Source organism: Rhinolophus sinicus, chromosome 16, assembly GCF_057876585.1.
Source record: "Rhinolophus sinicus isolate RSI-liver-muscle chromosome 16, RSI-T2T, whole genome shotgun sequence".
Taxonomy (NCBI): domain Eukaryota; kingdom Metazoa; phylum Chordata; class Mammalia; order Chiroptera; family Rhinolophidae; genus Rhinolophus; species Rhinolophus sinicus.
Window position 1 is genome coordinate 5,138,514 of NC_142516.1, and position 15,667 is coordinate 5,154,180.

At 46.1% G+C, this 15,667-nt stretch overlaps 1 protein-coding gene across 4 annotated transcripts in view; it reads right to left on the reverse strand.

Annotated features, from left to right (window-relative positions):
* FUBP3 (far upstream element binding protein 3) overlaps positions 1–11,338 on the reverse strand; it is a 49,188-nt gene extending 37,850 nt beyond the window's left edge. For 2 of the 4 annotated variants that reach the window (XM_019728858.3, XM_019728855.3), the window contains exon 1: positions 11,180–11,337. In XM_019728858.3, the coding sequence (XP_019584417.1) occupies positions 11,180–11,263 (84 nt within the window). In that variant the 5' untranslated portion in view covers positions 11,264–11,337. Of the gene's footprint in view, positions 1–3,646; positions 3,671–11,179 lie in introns of those variants that run through there. The other 2 variants (XM_019728856.3, XM_088793199.1) reach the window with 2 other exon arrangements.
* Between the last annotated feature and the right edge of the window lie 4,329 nt (positions 11,339–15,667).

Below are 15,667 nucleotides of genomic sequence, written 5' to 3' on the forward strand. Positions count from 1 at the left end.
CCATAGATAGGGGAGTCACACCACTGTATTCTCGCTGGGGGCTGGGTTGGAGACACAGGAAGCAGGAGCCACACTATCCGCAACCTGCCGTCTGCTTCTCTCTGCCAACCAACCCCACTCGCTAGCTGCAATCTGCCGTGCTAACTGGAGTCTGCTCTTGCTAGCTTAGCCACCATCTTCTTGCTACCCCCCCATCTGCTGCTAGCGTAGTCACAGCAGTTATATTAGTGGCCAGTGGCTCACTGGTTACAGCTGACGGCCAACTAGCCACAGCTGATGGCCATCCAGTCACAGGTGATGGCCATTTACTACCTGAGCCAGCACCTTTCCACGTGAGGCTGCGAGCCTGGAAACTGCACTCCTGGCTCTGTCCCCACAGCTACTATTAAACTTTTCCCCCCAGAAACAAATGCTACCGTGTTTCCCCAAAAATAAGACCTAACCAGAAAATAAGCCCTAGCATGATTTTTCAGGATGACATCCCCTGGTGCGTCTTTTGGAGCAAACCTTAACAAACATAAGACCTGGTCTTACTTTCGGGGAAACACGGCATGTAGAACTTACCCACTGCTCTCATTAGGAAATTACCCGTGATCCTCATCACAGTCAGCCACGTTGATTCAATCAAAGGAATGTTTACAGCAACTGCTCTTCAAGTTTAGTCCCTAAATTAAGCCTCGCACAGCTGCCCCCCAGAACAGTCTTTAGTGGTAGTTGTCCTGAGCTTGTCCCAATGTGCCCAGAAGTCTGAGACCTTCTGGGACCAACATACAGATAAATTGCCTTAAGCAAACAACCAACCCAAGACAATTATGATACTGAAAACCCCAGGCAGAACTTAGATGTCAGGTACCCTGGGCCAGGTCTCATCTTTTCCATTTACTACCAGTCATCCTGTGGTTCTGGGCAAGTCGTTTCTTCTCTGCTTAAGATCCTGCTTCAGTTTTTGAAAAGAGTACAACATACTCTGAACACAAAAGAGCTCTGTGCTGGAGAAAGCAATTCACAAATAAAACAAGGCAATTCACCCAACAAATGTTGATTGCCTACTATGTGTTGGGCTGTTCAAGGCACCAGGGTTCCTGCCGTGTGTGTGTGTGTGTGTGTGTGTGTGTCTCTCTCTCTCTGTCTCTCTCTGTCTCTCTCTGTCTCTCTCTCTCTCTCTGGCAGCAGTAGGTGGGGGAGTCACGGGTACACAAGCTAATCAATAAACTGATCATTTCAGCGGGCGATAAGCATGATGCTAACAAGATAATGACATACAGAAAGTGCTTGGGACAGTTCCTTTACATGGGTGATGAGGGCAGGTTGCTGTGAGGTGACACGGGACCTGAGACCTAAATGAGGAAGAGGAGCTGTCTCTCCAAAAACTTGAGAAAGCTTCCCAGGCAGAGGAAACAGCTTGTACAAAGGCCCTGAAGCAGGAGCAAGCTTGGTAGGTACGAGCCTGGAAGAGAGAACGTAACATCACTAGAGTAGGAGAAATTAGACGTGTTCCAAGAGGTGGGCAAGGGCCAGTTCACACAGGGCTTCAGCGGTCATGGTATGGGGCGTGGCTTTTATAGGACGGTGACGGGAAGCAAGCACTAGGCTTACTAAGGAGAACGCTGTGATGAGATGTTTTTAAAAGACCCCTCTTAGACAAGGCAAACCGACTCCAAGGGGACTAGAGCAGGAACATATCATTTAAGAGGTATGCTGGACCAGGGGTCAGGAAACTATAGCTGGCGAACCACCTGCTTTTGTAAATAAAGTCTTATTAGAACACAGCCACACTTATTTGTTTTCATTGAGGAGTTGCACAGGGAATATGTTTATGTTTATGTGTGTGTGTGTGTGTGTGTGTGTGTGTGTGTGTGTATATATTATACATATATATATTATACATATAATAAAAATAAACAAAACTTACTATTTGGACCTTTACAGGAAAGGTGTGCTGACCCCTGACTAGGCTAGAGATGACAGCAGCCTGGACACGTGCTGTTTAAAAGCATTATTTTAAGTAAATGGTTAAAACACCGAGAGCCTGCTGATCGAAACCTTACCTCCTGCATCCAAGTCTCTCAGGGCAAGTGGCCATTTGCTGTCAAACAAAATGCCGTATAAATCTTGCCATCTGCTTGCAATCTTGCTCCCCATGTTTGTTTTGGATAAGTGTGTGGAGGTTGGCTACTTAAGCTGCAGAAGTTACCTTGAAGGGCTCAGCCAGTGAAGCAGGTGGGTTAAAAAGCTGAGAGCACTGCAGCGGCTGGCTCTCCACGGAGACCCCTTCACTTGCCACAATAAACTGAATGGTAAATGGCTGACGTGAGGGTTTTCTTTCCAAGATTATTGGCCCAGTTGTGTTTTTAAAGACAAATGAAAAGGTTCTCAGCAGACACTAATGATTCCAAAACACAAAAGAAAGGGGTACGACTTTCAGTGGCGTCCCCCAACAGTGTGCTGTCACATCCCCCTCAAAGACAAGACCCCAAGGATAAGGTCGACACATGAGGCATGCGCCCTACTCCCTTCTGGTGACGGCTCTTGGCTTCCAGATCTTTCCCCTTCCTTCCGAAGTAGCTAAAATGTTATTCCTGGGTCCTTGGCCTTCCTTATAATTTATATAGTATGTTTCATATGTTGCTGGAATGTCTTTTTCCCCAAAGCCAATATGCTAAAAGTGTTACAATAGTTTCCTTCCTGTTCCTACTATTGATTAAAGCAATAAACGTCCTTCCAAAATGTGACTGAGGGTTTCAGATTTGTTCTTAAATCAGGTTTGCTTCAGGTGTTTATAATTTGGGAAATTTCCACTGAGAGAGAAGCAGTACAAAATAACGGTTACTGCATTTGAACCCTGGCTAAATGTTAGATATGAGTTTAACTTAATACTCAATTATATCATAATTTACATTGGTATTACAGTGTATATTATATTACAATATACTGTAAAGACACAATGTATTTCTTTATTCATACAAATGTAACCTTGTGCGAAGAAATGATTTTTAACGTCTACTAAAAGAACTAGTTAAAATGTAATGAGTACTTATTATGTGCTAGGCACGCTGCTAAGAGCACTTTAAAAATGCCGTCTCATTTATTCCTTAAAATGATTCTCTACGAAGTTGATATTATTATCTCCATTTTTAAGATAAGGAAACGTGAGGCTCAGAGCTGAGTGACCTGCCCAAAGCCACACATCCCTTAAGAGGCAGAACCAGTTAGTATTTAAGTCCAGGCCTGTCTGACTCCAGCACTTGTAACCACAGCACTAGGCTGCCTCCCTTTTCTCCACCTAGTACTTTCTTAAGCATATTTCATTTCTCGAGGACTTAGAACCTAATTATTTCCAGTACACAGATCTCCAGCAACTCCTCACATCAACTGATCATTCTGAACAGTAGCTGCTTAAGCAAAGTGGGGTACACGCTCAGTTAATAATGGTGTGGCCAGAAAATGAGTCAGGATATTCCAACGAAACCAAGGCCACTCCAGTCCTTACCTGGAAGCATGACGTTGAGGGAACTCTGTACCGATTTTCTACCACCTTAGTTACCTTTCCCCCTTTTTGAGGGGTAAGTGAGGAAGAGAACGGGTTATCTCACTATTTTAAGCACAGTAACAGATGAAATATAAATCAATACGATATTTAACTAACCTCCATTACGAGGAGCTAGTGGCAATGTGGAGGAAGGGAGCACTGGACCAGGAGTTTGTCAACAGCCCTGGTTTTCCAGCCAGCTCTGCCCGTGTATGACCTTGGGCAAGACCGTCAGTGGCCTTGCTCCTTGGTGTACTCACCTGTAAAAAGCAGGGACAAACTAAACCAGTGTTTTCCAAAGAGGAGTACACAGGTGATTTCAGGAGGTGTATGAATGAAAATGTGTAAATATACAGACACAGACACACACACACACACACACACACACACGTATGTATTTAGTTACCTTCAATGCAGGGCGAAGTTTTTCATTTATAATAATGATTTAGTTTCCTTTTGAAAAATATTCCAAGTAAATTTAAATTTTAAAATGATTTAAAAGTATTAAGCAGAATATTGAAGGTTGACTGACTTGGCAAAAATCACAACGGTGGTCCACAAACCACTCAAGTTCATAAACGTGGCAATTAATTATTCTCAGTGCACATTTTCAGGACTAAAATAATCAAAGCGGTTCATCCTACAAACCCAAACAGGAAGCTGTGAATTCTGCCACAACTTTACACGTATTAGACCTTTACACCACATCGAAGCAGGCAATGCTCCTGGAGTGCTGGCAAGTCATCCAGACTGTGGCCATGTGGTTAAATACAGCTACTGATGATTCTCAGGGATCCAGCCATAGAAGTGAAAGCTCACACCATCCAGGGAGCAGGAACCCAACTTCCTTCCCTGGGACCTCTGCTCTACAGTCACCCAGAATGGCTGTGCTTGGGCCCTGGAGAATGCACGAGCTGGCCTGAAAGTCTCTGCCCCCCAAAGCAGGAAGAGACAGCACACGGCCAGTGGCTAAGGAGTCCCCAAGGGCAGGGTCTGGGGTCCTGGTGCACAGGGGCCAGTCCTGGTTTTGCGTCCCACTACCCGATGGGTCACAGTGAAGACAGCAGCATATCAAATTCACTGCACACTCGCTAAAAGCCTGATGGTGCCCTCATTTAATCTTCATAGCGAGCGACCTTATAAAGGGGCTACTATTCTCCTTACTGTGGGATTTGGAGTCCGCCTGGAATTGTATCCCTGGGGATAACGAGGTAACAACGTAAAGCTCCCAGAACAATGCCAGGCACATGGTAAGGAATAAGAAATGTTTGCTATTTTAACCTTTAATTGAAGAATAATGATACAAGCAAGAACATGGATACGTTTACAGCTCATTGAATTTCCACATACTAAAATGCCTGTGTAACTAGCATCCAGATCAAAACACATCACCATCACCCCAGAAGCCTGCCTCATGGTCCCTTCAGACACCTAACCCCACCTCCCAAGGGTAACCTCCTAACTTCTAATATTAGCTATCTAAAAAAAAATTATGACTATCATCAATGATCTCCATTTGACAGATGAGGAAACCGAGGCTTAAAGCAGTTTAATAACTTGTCCAGTGACTAAGCCAGTAAGTGGCAGAACCAGAACCTGCACTCATAAAGTCTGAATCTAAGCTCTTAATAACTGCTTCACTGTACTGCCCCCTGGAGATTCCGTGGCCTTCAGAGGAGAGAACAGACATGAAAGTCCTTGCCTGGCACCCAGCACAACACGGGCTGAGTGAATGGCAGCTAGAGCTGTCACCAGAGATGGGGCCCCGGCTGACACTGACTGGCATTAATCAAAACAAGGAATTCTATGTGCCAGCCAAATAAAATATCAGCTTTTTAGTAGCTTTTCCTGACAACTTCATGCCACCCACACTTGGGGAGCATTCGATACTCCCTTACCCGTGTTTGCAAAGCACTTTATAAACTACCTCTCAACAGCATAACCTCGCTGAGAAAGTTACCGGTTACACTGTCTCCCCACTCTAGGGCGCTCTTGGAGGAGACCTGTCTAGTCACCTTGGTACCCAGGACAGACTCTGGACTGGGAGTTCCAGGGCTCAGCTTTAGAACCTCCTGAATTTACATACAAAACTATTAAATATTTCTGGGGAGAGGTTCAAAGTTTTCAAGAGTCTTCAAGGGCCATGTTCCAAAAAAGTTAAAGAACAACTTCCCTAATACATACATAGCAAAGTGCGTGGCACATAGAAGTCATTAAACATTTGTTAAATTTGAAGTGGATACAGAGAAGCCCATCTGCAGGCAAAATGCTAAGACGAGGCTCTAAGCTGAGCTACTGCTCCAGCTGGATCCCCCACCAAAGACCCTAATGATAGCAGGTCCACTGCTTTTCTCCACTGTGTTCCACCGAATTCCACCGGCCTCCCTTCAGAGCGCTGTTCAAAGATTTCATGGCAGATGCCCGAGACAGAAAACTACCCAACCACCTCTGTGAAGGGACCAAGTCTTTCTTAGAAGGCAGAAGACACGGGTCCAAGAACTAGTGCACATATTAACTACTTGTGTGCCTCGGAGAAAACTGCTTTATCTCCCTTCAGCTCAGTATTTTCAAATATAAAATGCGAATGATTGCACCTGGCTGTTGTGAGGCTCCAATACACAATAAGATACAACCAGCTGCAAACTTGTCTTATCTTTGCACTGGCCCAGCATCCAGCAAGAAGCCTCAGACTCAGCAGATGCTCCAATGAGGGGAATCACCACAGCCAGTAATTGCTACTCAGTCTTGCAAGTGACTCGTTATCATCTGGCATTAGGATGAAAGGTGCAGCTCATGCCTCCAAAAGTAGCACAGGCTGCTCTTTCCCAAGTGTCTTTATAATAAAACTCCTAATGCAAAAACTCTTTCAAGAGGGATGATTCCTGACAGAGAAAAAGGACTGCACAGAAAAGCCAGGGAGGGGACTGTGAACAGACACCCAATACGTAAGTCCTCACTTAACGTCATCGATAGATTCTTGGAACGGCAGCAAAACAACATATAAATAAGCCAGTTTTACCAGAGGCGAATTGATATGAATAAGAGTTAAGTTCCTGTGGCATCTCATCAACGTTATAACGAAATGGTATTGAACGAAAGACGTTACTTGAGGACTCGATGCATAACATATTATAAAGGAAAAAAAACAAAATAACACGGCCAAAATTTTTTTTCAGATCCAGCTAGATGAAAGCTCTGAATGTTTGTGGGCTTGAAGGGATCACTGAGATTTTTTTTCAGTTCAACATTACCTGAAGTTTGAGCCACAGAATGTGATTTGGTTTCACGAAGAGGGTATGAAATGACTTAACTTCAAGATATTTACAATGCATTATCCCAAACTTTTGTAGGACTTAATTCACATAAGCATATTAAAAAGGCTCTGAGAAATCTTATGGTAAAGAAGCCAATTAACCTCCATTTAACCCCATATTCCCCAAACTTATCTGTCCGTGAGCCCTTTTCCATGGAAGATGCATTAACCGCCTATAGATGAAATGGTGGGAAAGGCCAACCCAGCTCAAGGTTATGCGGCTGCTTGCAGAAAACTCAGATCTTCTAACTCTCCATCCAGAGTTCTTTCCATCACAAATTTCAAATAAAAACCAGAGACAATGGGCTCACAGTTTGAAAAAGGATGAGGGAAAAAAAGGCTATTGACTCAGCATCCCAACGGACAGTGTACAACAAGAGCAAAGTGGTGGGAATGAAGGCAACCCGGAGAGCCAGTGCCCTGCCAAGGGGCAGCTGCTACCCGCTCCTGCCTAGTATTACCTCTGCAGAATGTAGGAGCAGCGTGGCCAGATCTTTTCCAGCGAAGCTGTGAAATCATTCTAGTTTCTAAGTGTTGGCGCTGTGTGAGTCAAAGGAAGCACGCCTGCAGGCCCACTATGTGCCTTCCCCAGCCCGTGGGCCACCACTTGGGAACTCTGGGCTAGGCAAATTTGTATCTACAAATAATTGGGACTTCAGAGAAAACCAGTTTGATGATACACATAGGCTATCAGATTTTAAAAGACAGATGAAGTCTCAGCTGGAAATGAGAAAAGTCTCAGAGGCACATGGATTGCTCCTGTTGTGTCCACCTTACAATACCAAACATGAAGTCAGCGCTTCCATTAAAGTGCGGTGACCCAAGTGGGCTCAGTCACATAACAAGCCCTTTCACAAGGACTTCATCTCTGCAGGGTACTCTGATGGCTCCTACCAACGCTACAGGAGGAGCCCACAGACTTCCCACAGACATTGGCTTGCAAGTGTCTGAGAAAGCTAAAATGAGTGTCCATGCAAGAGGAAGTTCCTAGTCAAATGCCTTGCGCTTCTCAACCACTGGGCATGTACGAGAGAGGCCCGGTGGAATATAAACTAAATTGATTGAGCAGTCAGCACACTTGACTTCGCCATGAGTCAGAAACACCATATACTAGGTAAGCAAAGGGAGTATCTCTCAGGGAGAACCCAAAGGCCAAGGGACAGAGGCTGCTTCTTTTCGTGGTGGATGCACATTCTCTCAAAGGAAATCTCCTTGTATACAGCACACATGCCCAGTCATCTACTGCTCAGACCCAACCTGTGACACAGCAGCAGTGGAAGGCATCGTCTGGAGGGCTGCGCACCTTCCGAGGTCTCATGCTAACCAATGTTCCCGAAAAGGTGTTGGCAAACAATAGGTCCTATGATAAGTGACTTTCTACTGATTCTACAAGGCGTGGTCACAATCATTTGGGTGCAGGATCACCATGACGGCCAAGTCCATGAGGCACCAATCATGCTGTTGATGCGGACGGAATACTCTGGAGTTAGGCAACAGAGGCACTGACTGGGTCTAGAGCAAAAACAGGAGCGTGAGGTCCTATAAGGCACGGCCAGAGAATTTCTTCTATTTAGTTGATGACTCCCAGGCAGTTGGTTCAGCGTGTGGAAGGAGGCTGGGAATCTGTGTGGGCTTTCTGGAAACATTTTTATAGTTTTAGAAAAACTAAACAAACCCAATTTGTATCTACTCATCCATGATCTCCATGGGGTCCCCCTATAACCTAGACAGTCAGGGTAGGGGTGCAGGGTGGCCATAGAACAGGATGACCTATCCTGGCTTTGAGTTCACATCCGACCCTTACTAGGAGCCTACACTTTCTAAACAAGTTAAAGAAATCGTACTTTATTTTTGCCAACCTGCCAATGACATGGAAGAACTGCACTTGATGGTTTTTTAAAACCCAGCAGTTTCAGATCTTCAACAATGGGACTACATCGGACCACATTTCCACACGTGTGTCCTTCCCTACAGAACGGCAGTCTCACCCATTTGTGCCCAACATGATTAACCCACTGGGCTTCACACGAATGGGGAAATTTTTAATTTCATATGACAGCTTCAGAGACTCCCTTTCAATCTAGGAATACCATGCTCGGAGTGAACGAACAGCAGCAACTGGTTCCCTTTGTCGGAAAAACTCCAAAGGCTACACAAAGAAACTTCTAGATGCTGGGTGGGAAGCTGAGTGGATGAAGTGTTAGACTAAGTACCAGACTTAACAGAAACTGTAGGTTCAAATCCCAGCAGGGTCAACTCAGCCATGATGATCTTCTAGGTAAACTGAGCACCAGACAGCTTCCTGCTCTCTGACAAACTTAGGAGGGCCCGCCACTGTTGCTGATGTTTGTGAGGACACGTAAGACAGGGGAAAACTTTGCAGTCATTTAAATAAACAAATACACTGTCTCTTACTTCCAGTTACAGGTGGGAAAAATCACATCTCTGCAACATGCGGTGCATACAATGGAGCAGAACCACCATCCAGATGCCCAAATGATACAAGATCCTTTGAGGTAAGCTTTGTAAGCATACAATGGTTTAGATTTCTAACAGTCCATTCTTGCCCAATGCAAACCTATACATAAACCTAAAATTACCCACAAACCTGTTATTTTTCTTTAGTTTTTAAAGGCCATCAAATCCTTGGAGATAGTATCGCCCTCCAGCTGTTAATATTCAGAAGTAACACACTCACAGCAGTGTCTCCATTGGGCTTATCAGTGCTCCAGTCAATGGTGCATTTCAGAGCTGGGAACATTTCCAAGGAAGTTCTCTGCTAGTAGTACACACCACTGCGTCAACAATCCACATTAGGTCAGCATTTAACAGAGGGTCTCCCTCCCTCTTGAGCAGGTTGTCCAAGAATATGAGTTCAACCACTGGCTCAAGAGAAGCAGAAAGTCTTCTCAATGGTTCAAAATTCATTTTATGTTCAACTACAGGCCTTCTGCAAACTGAGGATCTGAGCTCTTTAGGGCAGTGACTATAATTCTTCCTGGATACAGAAGGCCAACAAGGTGATTGTCACACATCAGCACAGAGTGAAAGCCATTACATATTAGTAGCCAGTGAGAAACAAGGTTCAGGACCCTGTACGGTAGAGGAGAGCAGTGTAACACGCCGGCAAGCAGAGTGATGGAAGGGGAGCTGGATGGCATGTTCATCCATTACAGCCACTGGTTGGCTCTGAAGTCTAAGTAAGATGGATACTCACTACTGTACGGGTTGGTGCCTAGGCAGTAACAAGTCATCAGACAAAATTTTAGGTGGAACCACAGGTTTGGAAAGTTCTGGGATCCAACATAATGTCTATAGGAGCATCAGTGTTAGAATGAAAAGTCAATATCGGGGAAACAGGTAGGGTTCCCTCCCTTGGAATACTGGAAAAAGATGTAAAGACCGCATCTTCAAGCGACCAAGTGGATCTTCTAATACACTGAGTCCTGTGGCTTTCTGTTAGGAATCAAGCAGTAATTAGTTATAGCCCAACTGTTAAAATATCAGTTAGTATGCCTACAATTAAATAGGAAGGGATGACGACTCTAAGACAGTCACCAGAAGAAGTTTAAGTGTTAGCGCTAACCTGCCAGTAAGTTTCACACACAATGCAAGGACATGTTCTGTTCCAAGCACCGTGCCAGAAGCCAAAGAGTGTTTCTGGCAGGTCCCATATTTATTCTCCAGGGACGCTTGCAACCTCTTAAAAATCAGTTTATTTAACTCTGACAAAATGCACGACGTTGTCAGATGGTCAAGTTTCACTGTTGGGTTGAGTCCATATCACATTCTCGCTGAGAGAGGAAAAACTGTTGCCCATAAAAAATTTCTACGTCTTGGGGGGCCACCCACACCTTTTTAACATTTTCCTCTCTCAAAAGCACCCTCAAAAGTAAAACACCCTGGAATTTCTTCCACTCCACCCTTGAAATACAGTAAGTCCGAAGACAATGTTTTCCAAGTTTTAAGAAGCTACCGGCCCTGAGACAGCCGCCTCCTGTCTGTCACCGGGGCCTCCCCTCGCGAACCTCAGCACCCCACGCTGGCTGCCCTGGAGGTCCAGCCCCGGCCCCGCGCGACGGGGCCCGGCGTCCTGCGAAAACCCTACTCCAGCGGCTGCAGGCACCTGGGAGACCCGCCCGACAGGCTGGGCCTGGGCCTCGCAGTGGCGCTTCGTCCCCCGGCTCCTCCGGGCTGCAGGAGCCCCGAGGACCCGCCAAGCCGAGGGAGCGTCCGCCCGAGCTGCCTCCGGCCCAGGCCCGACCCCCTCCTCCCCATCGGGCCCGGCCCGGCCCCGCCTCGGTCCCCGCGCTCCCGCCGGCCGGCCGCGCGCCTACCTGCCGGACCCGGTGCAGGGCGTCCACGAAGCCCTCCGTCTTCATCCCCACCGGAGCGCTCTGCCCCTGCACCAGCTCCGCCATGACCGCCCCCGCCGCCGCCACCGCTCCGCTCCCCAGTCCGGCCTCCCCCTCCGCTCGGGGACCCGTAGCCGGAAAGGGAAAGTCGCCCCACTTCCGGCGGAAGGGAAGCGCGACGCGAGCGGAGCCGGGCCTGCGGGGCCGGGCGGAACACGTGACCGCAGGCCGTCCGGAAGTGGGGGGCGGGGCCGCGGGTGGACCCCGCGCGCGAGACCGCGGTCCGGTCTCAGAGGACGGGTCGCGACCCCCGTCCCCTTCCCGGACGCGGTGTGGTCTGGGGCGGTCGGTGGTGTCGCGACAGGCCCTGGGGGCTCGGATGTGGCCCGCGGTGCCTGGCTGTCGGCGGTGGGAAAACCCGGGAGTGACGTGGCTTTCCCAAAGCAGCACCCTCAGCCGTCCTGGGCCCCTGAGCCCACCCGCGAGCCCCTCCCCGAAGAGCCCATTGGTTTGGAGTATTGGGACAGAGCGCTCTGAAATGGCACCGTCAGGACCCCGAGGGAGGCTGCAGGGCCAGGGACCGCGCCACGGAGTGTCACACCCCCGTCTGCAGGTGGTCTCGGCCCGAGTCCCTGCACGAGTCACTTGGCGGGAGGACGCGCCCGGCCTCCACCTGGGGTTGCCTAGCGACACAGCTCCGCGAGGACGCTCCCCCTGGAAAGCCGGCTGCGGTCTTCGGACACGTGTCTTCGGCACGTGGGGACTGGGGAAGCGGGAAATGCCACCGGGCCGTCGTGACTTCCATGCCTGCTGAGTCAGGACCGTATTGCAAGAGGGCTTCTTGCGATTCTTGAGTTACTTTGTTTAGATGGTGGTAACCAGGTGTAGAAATTCCAAAGCAAGGGAAGGAGTCTTAGTGCTGGAACACACCTGAGACTTTGGCTCTTAGAAATGAGTAAAAACCCCCAGAAAAGAAGGTGTAGGAGCTTCCACACATCTTGGTGGACGGGCCACATTGGGGTGCCCACCTTTGAATTAACAAGATTGCCCTTATGATTACTACCTCCCAAGCTTTATGGTGCCAAGGAGTTGGATTTTAATGGAGAGTCATGTTGTCAAGCATGTAATGCCCGTCTTGAAGTTATGAAGGAAGAAGATAAGTGCTAAGAAAGGGAAATAAGCAAAATTCAGTTGTGACTTCTCGAAACCTCACGTTAGCATGCTAAGTGACCTTTGGGTTTTGGGGGACAAGTATGAAGAATAAGTGGCCAATAATCAAAGAACAGTACTTTGTTAATGACTTTGTTTGTTAATGAACTCACTTCTAGACTGAGTTCCCTTAGAGCAGAGACTGAGTTTTTTCCCCCCTGTATCCCTAGAGTTTGGCACATATAGTAGGTGCATAGGAAACATTTTGAGTGGAATAATGCCATATTAGAATAAGTCCTAGATTATGGTAAAATAAAAGAATTTGGCAAATTTTTTGGATCAGACTTTTGCAGTCTTGAAGATGATCACTTTCAGACAAAATGTTTCAGCCCATAAAGGAAAACACATCGCTGGCTGTGTCGCTGTTACTGTGCTGTGGAGGAAAGAACATCCAGCATAAGAAAAAGTCGTGTAAGAGTTTATTTGAGCCAAACTGATGACAATTGCCGGAAAGCAAACTCTCAACGGATTGAGAAAATACTCCCAAGAATAGCAGTTTTACAGTTTAGTAGCTTAGTTTATGCATTAGTATCAAAGGACGAGATGGAACGGGTGTTACCTGAAATCCATGGGTGGTAGATAAGGGAGCGGGAGAAAGCCAAGCAGGGAAATCTCTAGGACTGGATAAAAAGTAAAACAGACACATCCTTCTTTTACATTGATGGGCACAGGATGGTTAACAATTAACATTTTGCTGCACCTAGAGATGGTATTCGGTGAACAAGATAACAATGGTGGTTCTGTGGTCTTGTGCTCTGGTGGGAGGTTGTACCTTGAGGGGTCTAGAACAGAAGATCAACAACATTCCAAGGGTGTGTTATCTTAGATGCAAAAAACAGACAATAAACAGGCTCATTTAAAGTAAAGATCGACCTTTGTCAAGGAAGCTATGGGTCAAGGATGTGATGACCTGCCATGGCCCACTTTTATTAACAGTTAGGAATTTTTAAGTTCAGACCGTCCTATGTGGTTACTTTGGGTCTCTGAGTTTGTAAGGTCCGCCACGTGGCCTCTCCAGAGCTGGTCAGGTATAGTATGTGGCCCCTTTTCCATCCGTAGTGCTATCTATCAAGAGGCAGGACCAACACATCAATGTGTGGCCCAGCCTGAGTGCCCCAAGTGTCTTAAGTTTGCTCTGCTTGTAAAATTCAAGGCTATGGCATCAGCCCTCAGAAACGGGGATGGTTCTACTGACCCAATATCAGTGATACTTATGTTTTGAACATTTTTTTAAAAAAATCTGAAGTGAGTATGTTGATTCATCCAAATTCCAGCTTATTCTCCCTGAGTATAAATAGTGGAAACAGGGTTATTGGCCCAAATATAAGGCACATTCCAAGATCTGGTCCAAAGACCACAAAATGCCTAAGTAGGAAGCCAGGGTTCTGGTTCTGTCTCTTTTACCGCTGTAGTCACTTTGGGCAAGTCACTTAGTCACTTATTTCTGGGGGCACAGAAGAGGAAGATGTTAGATGTTCTACTAACACCCTGGACTTCATCATCTCAGCATTCCTCACGACTGCTTTTAAATCACTGTGTAATTATTTGTGGGTTTTTTTAAAGATTTTATTGGGGAAGGGGAACAGGACTTTATTGGGGGAACAGGGTGTACTTTTCCAAGTCAAGTTGTCCTTTCAATCTTAGTTGTGGAGGGCACATCTCCAAGTCCAGTTGTCGTTGTTAGTTGCTGTTGTTAGTTGCAGGGGGCACAGCCCACTATCCCTTGCGGGAGTCGAACCGCCAACCTTGTGGTTGAGAAGACACACTCCAACCAACTGAGCCATCCGGGAGCTCAGTAGCAGCTCAGCTCAAGGTGCCGTGTTCAATCTTAGTTGCAGGGGGCACAGCCCTTGCGGGAGTTGAGTCAAACCGGCAACCTTGTGGTTGAGAGCCCACTGGCCCATGTAGGAATCGAGCCAGCAGCCTTCGGAGTTAGGAGCACAGAGTTCCAACTGCCTGAGCCACCGGGCCGACCCTTATTTGTTGACTATCTGTCTTTTCCACTACAATAAAGCCTCTGCTCAGAGAGGGACCATGCCCTCCCCAGCGCCTAACACAATGCCTGGCATTTTGTTGGCACTGATCCTATTCATGAGGGCTCTGCCCTCACAACCTTATCGTCCCCCAAAGGCTCCCAACTCCCAACTCCTAACAGCATCACATTGGGCATTCAGATTTCAACACATGGATTTTGGTGGACACAACCGTTGAGCCTATAATAAATGTTGAGGGTCCTTTGTATGCTCTGGATACAAGTCTTTTATAAGACACGTGATTTGCAAATACTTTCTTCCAGTTTGTAGCTTTTCATTATTTTGAAGAGCAAAAGTTTTAAATTTTGATGAAGCCCAATTTATTCTTTTGTGGATCAGACTTTTGATGTTTCATGTAATAAGAGAACTGTGTCCAAAGTCACAAAGATTTTCTCGTATGTTTTCTTCTAGAAGTTTTATTGTTTTAGGTTTTATATTCAGGTCTTTGAACCATTTTGAGTTAGCTTTTGCACAAGGTGTGCAGTACGGGTCAAATTAATTTTGCTTCCATGAGACTATCCAATTGTTTCAGCACTAATTGTAAAAGGCATGACCCTTTCTCCATGGACTTGCCCTTCTACGTTTGTCAAAAAAAATCAATCGCATAGGTATCAGTCTATTTCTGAACGCTCTGCGTATAGTGTTCTATTGACATATGTGCCTATCTTTTCACCAATACCATGCTGTCTTGATTACTGTAGCTTTAGAGTAAATCTTTTTTTTTAATTATAGTTAATTGGGTTGACAATGGTTAGTCAAGTTACATAGGTTTCAAGTACACCATTCTGTACTACATCATCTGTGTATCACATTGTGTGTTCGCCACCCAGTCAGTTCTCCTTCCATCACCATGTATTTGATTAGAGTAAATCTTAAGATTAGGTAGTGTAAGTCCTCCAACTTGATTCTTTATTAAAATAATTTTGGCTATTTAAGTTCACTTAGCATATAAATTTTAGAATTAGCTTGTTGATATCTACAAAAAATCTTATTGATATTTTGATTGAGATTGTGTTGAATCTATAGAACAGTTTGGGGAAAATTGCTATTTTAACAACAGCAAGTCTTCCAATCCATTAACAATATGTATCGCTGTATTTTTTTGGTCTTCTTTGATTTCTTTCCCCAGTGTTCTGTAGTTTTCAGGATAAAGATCGTGCACGTATTTCATTAGATGCACACCTAAATATTTCATGGGTGTTTTTTTTTTTTTTTTGGTATGCTATTT